The sequence below is a fragment of the Carassius carassius genome, chromosome 25 (assembly GCF_963082965.1).
Source record: "Carassius carassius chromosome 25, fCarCar2.1, whole genome shotgun sequence".
In the NCBI taxonomy this organism is placed as follows: Eukaryota; Metazoa; Chordata; class Actinopteri; order Cypriniformes; family Cyprinidae; genus Carassius; species Carassius carassius.
In genome coordinates, this window is record NC_081779.1 from 6629692 (window position 1) to 6636779 (window position 7088).

Here is a 7088-nt window from a genome sequence, read left to right on the forward strand (position 1 = left end):
AGTTCTCTGTGCTCAAAACGTACAATTACTCGCTCAGGATTGTGTCACAAAAATAACGCCATAGCAGAGAGTGAAATCAAATCACATTTCAAAATTCTAAATTCAGCTGTGATTGCAAAGTGTTTAGAAACAGAAAGCAAAGCAGATGAAATAAATAAACATGTCAGTCTTTATAAATGTTACGGATAAAACTTATTGATTTAATTTTAGTGCAAGATCCTGAGAGACTGAAGCAGCAGCTTATGTGTGTGTGTGTGTGTGTGTGTGTGTGTGTGTGTGTGTGTGTGTGTGTGTGTGTGTGTGTGTTTGCAGTGACGACAGAGTGTTTTGGTATGTGATCCTTTGGTGTTTTTGGTGTAGAATATGCCATGTTGGCTCACACTCTTGGAGTGTGTTTCAGCAGTAAGGTTAATGACTTTGACTTCTGATGAATCCCTCCTGTTTCTGCAATGTGGTTTTGTTAAACTTATGAGATAAAGATCAGGATCTGTGTACCTGAAAGTCTCACATACTTTCCTGCCAAACCGGAGGAAAGCAAAACAAGTGTAAAATTGTGTTGAACGTGGTGATAGTGATGTAAAATCACTGATTGTCAACAGCACCTCATACAAGTAGCTGACAAGCAAAATAATCGTAATGTTGAAAACGTTCTATGGTCACAATGTCACCGTACGTTTATTTACTAAAGTGTTAACCATTTATACTTTATTTTTAGGTTATCCTTTGTTTTTTTTTAAGTATGTGGAATTGTGGATGGAATTTATCGGGGCTCACGGCTCACGTAGTGCATGCGTTTGTCGCCCTCTAGTGTTTATTAATGCAACGACATTATGAGCAAAGTAGTGATGGAAAAGAATTGGGTTCAGATTCTGAACAATATTTTCAGAACTTTAGAACATAAACTACACTACTCACTATTTTATCTATTACTTACTCTTATTATTTTTGCTATTGCTGCTGTGTCTAGTATATATACAGTACTTTACAAAATTAAATTTGAAAAGGTTGCCATTGTCAATGAAAAAGAAAGAAAGATGCCCTTTGCCTGCAAAATGTTGTAGTTACGGCATCTACCAGCTGTAGCGTTTGGTCAGTTTCATCACTGATGATTAAAAGTATTAATAAATCAATAAATAATTTAATTGACCTCAAAATTTTGAATGGTAGTGTATTTTGTTTCCAAAACAATATGAAACATCACAACTGAATGATTAGAATGATTTCAGAAGCATCATGTGAACTGATGACTGGAGTAATGATGCTGGAAATTCTTGGCATCATAGGAGTAAATGGTTTTAAATTATATTAAAATACAAAACCGCTATTTTAAATTGAAAATGTTTGACAGCATTGCTGTTTTTTACTGTATAAAATAAATGCAGCCTTAGTGAGTGTAAAATAAGTTTTTCAAAAACATTTTTAAACATCATACTCGTACTTATTTGACTTGCAGCACTGCTTTGGGTCTTGTTATACTCAATCTGAGGAGGTTACACAGCAGCACCACGGACAGCTCCAGAAAACCAAAGGATGTATTAAATGACCCAAAGGAGACAAGCCAGAGCTCTAAACAAACACATCTTATGTACATAGGACATCACACATAAAATGGGTTCATCTGCAAAAATTATTTTTAAAACTAAACCTCACAAACCACATATAGAATAGATGACAAAGAATACAACTTTTACATCGTCTGCAAAAAGGATGTACTTCCTTATGAGTTTTACTAAGAATAAATCACTTAAAAATTATCATCTTCTCTAAATGCATCAGAGACGTGTGATTAATAGCCAAAAAAATAATAAAAAGGTTAGTGATTTCTCCTTTTGATTTACAGAGCTCAGCGATACACTTTCTGCATGGTTAAAATGACAACGATGCCTGAAAATTCCGATCTATGCAACCTACTGATATTTTTGTCATTTCACAGGTCAAAGAGTGTGAAAAAAAACAAATGATGTGTGATATCTATGACTCAGTTCAAAGAATTAGATTCTGTCAAATGCTCTTTACAAGTGTGCAGTGCAGTTTCAGTTGCAAATGTTGGAGTATCCGAAACTTCTTGTGTGTAAAGTTGAATAAGTGAGTTATTAAAAACATTTTTAAATAAATAAAAATAAAAATGGTGGTTAAACTGGCAACCAATTACAGGACCTAATACATACAATTGCCCTTATACGCATGTAAATGTTAAAATTAAGTCTCAAAGCTGAATATTTTTAGTCATTTCTCAGGTCAGAGGGTGTGAAAAAAAAACTTAACACTCAAATTATGTGTTATACCCATGACTTGGTTTCTCAAAAAGTATGTCCAACTTTCACAGTATAAGCTGTGTATGTTTGTGTGTGTAAAAAAAGAAAAAAAGAGAGAGAGACATTTCCCTGTTCCAGTTTCTTCCAAATTATACATGCTATATAAAGCATTCCTTTTGTCACATTTATGTCTTGTGTATTAAGTGTTTGAGTGGTCAGTCTTGTTGGTCATGCCTTTTCAAAATGAGCGAGGTTTGTGTTTTAAAATATTTATTTTGTATATATGTAAAGAGTTTAATAGGAAATGTATTATTTTGAAAATGGTAGTCCAAAGGAGGGGTGGAGTCTGGCCTATAAATTGTGAGGCCTGTAGTCTTATGTAGCCAGTCTTTCAGACTGACGGCTGAATGTCTGGAATCCATGGCGGCTTTCTTTGGCCAAGGCCCGCCCATGAGACCGATTGACTGACATGTGAAACAACCAATCACAGTTCGTTTTGTTCAAAGTCACATTTCGAGGCGTGAATTATGCCAAAATAACAGACTGTTGTGTAAAAAAAAATTAAAAGATTCTTTGCCGTGAACTTTCAATACAGTATTTCAGATACTTTTGAAACTCCAGTGTTTAGTTGATCCTGATAAGCACTCATTGTCTCAGTTGTAAACACTTCGGCTTTCTTCTTTCGTGAGGAGGTTTGGCACCACGGCATCTTTGTTTCCAGGTGGAACGTTAAAGAACACTACACACAAGTCTCGCGGAAATCCTCTAAAATTCAACCAATCCAATGATGATTCCGACACTCCTGAAGTGTTTTTTACTCTTGTGTCCCATATGCATCAGACGTTTGGCCAACGGTCTGTGGGCGTGACGTCTAAGCCTGAGACTAGGAGGCCAGACTCATTGTCACTTGTTAACGAAAGCAAGCGTGAAACAGTAGTGTCGTGAGCAACCCCCATCTTACCGAAATAAAATTTACATTGCTTGTGAAAACTGTATTAGCCTACAGTATGGGGTAAATATTCACAAATACCCATTAAATCTACAGAATTTAATTAAGAGCAGTGGTGATTCTCTGTTGTTAGTTTTTATTTTGTTTGTTGTGTTAACCTTATGAAAAAGAAATGCACATACCCATCATATTGATGCAAACCCATTTTTTTCTTAACTGTTTAAGTTTAGTTAAGATGTTGCTGACTGTGTTTATGTGAATACTCGCCAAGAAAGCCATTCTGAAATAATATTGTCTGGCTACTTTTAGCCTTAGGGTTGGTTTACACTATGAATATCATATATTTAATATGATACTTGTTTTTTTGCAATAGCTTCCATCAGATAAAAAAAACTTCAACTGCTGCTTTAAGAATACTTAACACCTAAAGCATGTGTGATATACATGTGTCTTATTCTTAGAAACTCGTTATGAGTGTATGTAGGTGTGATCTCTAATGCTGAACTATTTAAATGAGTACTGTCATAACCCGGCTCGGAGTTTATGACAAAGAAGTAAAACGAAAACGCTTAATAAAAATATAACCAATTTATTTACCAAACAGAACCAAAACTAAATAAAAAAACATAAAGGAGAAGACACGCCGGGGAGAGAACCACTCTCTCTCCCCCGGAAGGCAGGAGGTAGGAAGCGTTTAACAGGCCGTTAGCTCCAAACACAGGTGTCCTTCATCCACTCTCAGGATCACAACCAATCCAATGACGATTCCGACTCTCCTGAAGTGTTTTTTACTCTTGTGTCCCATATGCATCAGACGTTTGGCCAACGGTCTGTGGGCGTGACGTCTAAGCCTGAGACTAGGAGGCCAGACTCATTGTCACTTGTTAACGAAAGCAAGCGTGAAACAGTAATGTCGTGAGCAACCCCCATCTTACCGAAATAAAATTTACATTGCTTGTGAAAAAAATTTACATTGCTTGTGAAAACTGTATTAGCCTACAGTATGGGGTAAATATTCACAAATACCCATTAAATCTACAGAATTTAATTAAGAGCAGTGGTGATCCTCTGTTGTTAGTTTTTATTTTGTTTGTTGTGTTAACCTTATGAAAAAGAAATGCACATATCCATCATACTGATGCAAACCCATTTTTTTCTTAACTGTTTAAGTTAAGACGTTACTGACTGTGTTTATGTGGATACTCGCCAAGAAAGCCATTCTGAAATAATATTGTGTGGCTACTTTTAGCCTTAGGGTTGGTTTACCCTCTGCCTATGAATATCATATATTTAATATGATATTTTTTTTTGCAATAGCTTCCATCAGATAAAAAAAAAATTTAACTGCTGCTTTAAGAATACTTAACACCTAAAGCATGTGTGATATACATGTGTCTTATTCTTAGAAACTCGTTATGAGTGTATGTAGGTGTGATCTCTAATGCTGAACTATTTAAATGAGTACAGGGAGGCTTGAGCTATATTTTTTTGGTTCGTGATTCTGTACAACACAGATGAAGATGCGTCTGTTTGTCTTTTCTGCGCTGTTGGTGTTGGGATTTCCATTCATCATAACTGAAGTTGTAGATTCATTCAATACGTGCAAGGATTTCTTTTTGGAAGGACAGCCTCCAGTAATTCCTGGCATTATGCTGAATTCAGTCTCACTAGATCAAAATCGCTACAAACTAATCTGTCAAAAGTATAAGGAAGCTTACAGGTTTGCAACTCTCTACGATACAGAAAATAAGATCCCCGTTTTTTCAGCCTACAAATATACTGGGAAAGGAGACTTCAAAAGACCAAGAATAAAATGGATGTTTGAGTCTGAGGTGATGTTTTTCATACTTCTTTGTTTCTTCGATGATCAGTGATTTTTATGTCTGTAGAGAGTAGAGATAGAGCTTTATAACGCCTGTTATAATGTACAATAATCTATTGACGTCTTCTTCTGAAAATTCTCAATTGGCTGTTTTAAGAAGACATATAATATAGTAAGTCAAGTGGAAATTACAAGCAAACAGGTTTAAAACAACATGAGAGGGAGTAAATGACAAAATGTTAATTTTTTTATAAAATATGCCAATAATAAGTAAGGCTCAGCCTATAGTGTTTTATTAACTGTTTTTCTGTATTTTATACATCTGTAGCTTGATCCTCCTGTTGCTGAGATGACCGTTCGGACTTGTGCAAATCAGGCCATCAATGAAGACTACTGCAATAACACCTATAATGTTAATCGCGGCCACTTGTTTCCCTGCTGTCACGCAGCTGATGTTATCACTGCCCAATCTACATTCACACTGACCAACACAGTGCCACAGAAGAAGAGCTTTAATGAACTCAGTTGGAGTCGCATGGAATATGAGACCAAAAATATCATGAATACTTGCAAAAATAACAATAATAAAGTTGAAGCCCATGTGCTGACTGGAGCAATACCTGGCAACAGTAAACTGAAAGAAAAAGTGAACATTCCCTCTTACATGTGGATGGCGTTTTGCTGCTACAATCGTAGTGAAAACAAATGGGTCTCCCAAGCTTATTGGGCCCAAAACATTGAAGAAGAAAAGAGTGAAAACAAGATTATCCATAAAGATAGCCTGCAGAAATTAAAACAATTTCTTGATGAAACATGGGTGAGAAATGTACAGTTGTTTAAGGAAGACTGCACATATGAATAAATGATCACTGAATAATCATTTATGCTGCTTGTAGGATTAGAGGTTCATTAAAACGCTTTTGTTGAGCTCCTCCAGAATCCTAACTTGATTTTTTCCAATCATCCTGCTTTTAGTCTACTTCATATATCTCCCACTTTAGCAAATCATGTATTTTCTCTAATAAATATTGCGCAAATGTTCACGTATCAGTCATCTAACTGAATGAAGGCAAAGATGAGTAGTGGGGTGTAGTATTGTCAGTGAACAGGTCCAGAAAATGGTAGAATTATCTCAGGAGCTCTCCTAAACTCACATAATCATTTTAGCTCTAGTCTGGAACAGTCCAAAAATGCCAAAGGTTTGGCATTTGTACTTATTTTTTAATCAGTCATGCACATACTTTTGAAAGGCTGTCACTGAAAATCAGGTGTTTTTTTTTTTTTTTTTTTGCCTCCATAATGGTGTAATTACTATATCTTCCAGTAGGGGATGGCTGGACCATGCCAACCAGCCAAAGCCTGACCTTGTCTACAGTCATCACCAAAAGTTTTGCCAGTGGCATAAATTTTGTGTTTTACAAATATTGAAGCAGAAAACTTTGCAGAATGTTTTTCCACATGTTTCTATGGTATACTGAAAAACAATGAGCATACAAGTTTTAAAGGCTTTTATTTGCAACAAAAATAAAATAAATATGAGTCCATATTTACAGTGTTGACACTTGTTATTCATAACCTCTGCAATTTGCTTTGGTATGCTGAATATTAGCTTCTGGGCCAAATCCTTTATCACTCTTCTAGCTAGGCCAGCATTTTTTCTACTTTATACCAAGGGGCCAGATTCCTAATCCACGTCCACACACCTTTTACACCCTCTTACTCAGTTTCCTTTTTATTGAAGGAAATTAAAGGATAACTCGTGTAAACTGTTTTAAAATATTTTATTAACTATAAAACTTTCAGAAAGAAGACTTTGTTGTCAATGGACAGAAATATTACCCCAACAAAACAATGTAAACATCTCAAATGCATTGCCTGTAAATTAGCAACAAACAAATGTACAGAGGTCCATTTAATAGTAGTGGCCTACAGAAAACTTTCAAAACAACCTAAGAGGACAGTTAAAAAGGGCTTATTCCAAAAATTTAAAATAAATAAATAATAATAATAAAAAAATCCAAATGTTACCATAAATTGCAATTTTAAGACCTTCAGATAACAT

General features: G+C 35.4%; 1 protein-coding gene across 1 annotated transcript; it reads left to right on the forward strand.

Moving 5' to 3' along the window:
* Positions 1-4677: 4677 nt before the first annotated feature.
* Positions 4678-6067, forward strand: LOC132104637 (endonuclease domain-containing 1 protein-like). Its single transcript, XM_059510197.1, has 2 exons — positions 4678-5036; positions 5355-6067. The coding sequence occupies exons 1-2, from the start codon at positions 4719-4721 to the stop codon at positions 5886-5888; spliced, it is 852 nt and encodes a 283-aa protein (XP_059366180.1). The 5' UTR covers positions 4678-4718; the 3' UTR covers positions 5889-6067.
* Positions 6068-7088: the final 1021 nt, after the last annotated feature.

Excerpts from the sequence above, each read along its gene's own strand:
- LOC132104637 (XM_059510197.1), top strand. The coding sequence starts at position 4,719 with ATGAAGATGCGTCTGTTTGTCTTTTCTGCGCTGTTGGTGTTGGGATTT. Across the intron at positions 5,037-5,354 it reads AATGGATGTTTGAGTCTGAG|CTTGATCCTCCTGTTGCTGA; the intron begins GTGATGTTTTTC and ends ATACATCTGTAG.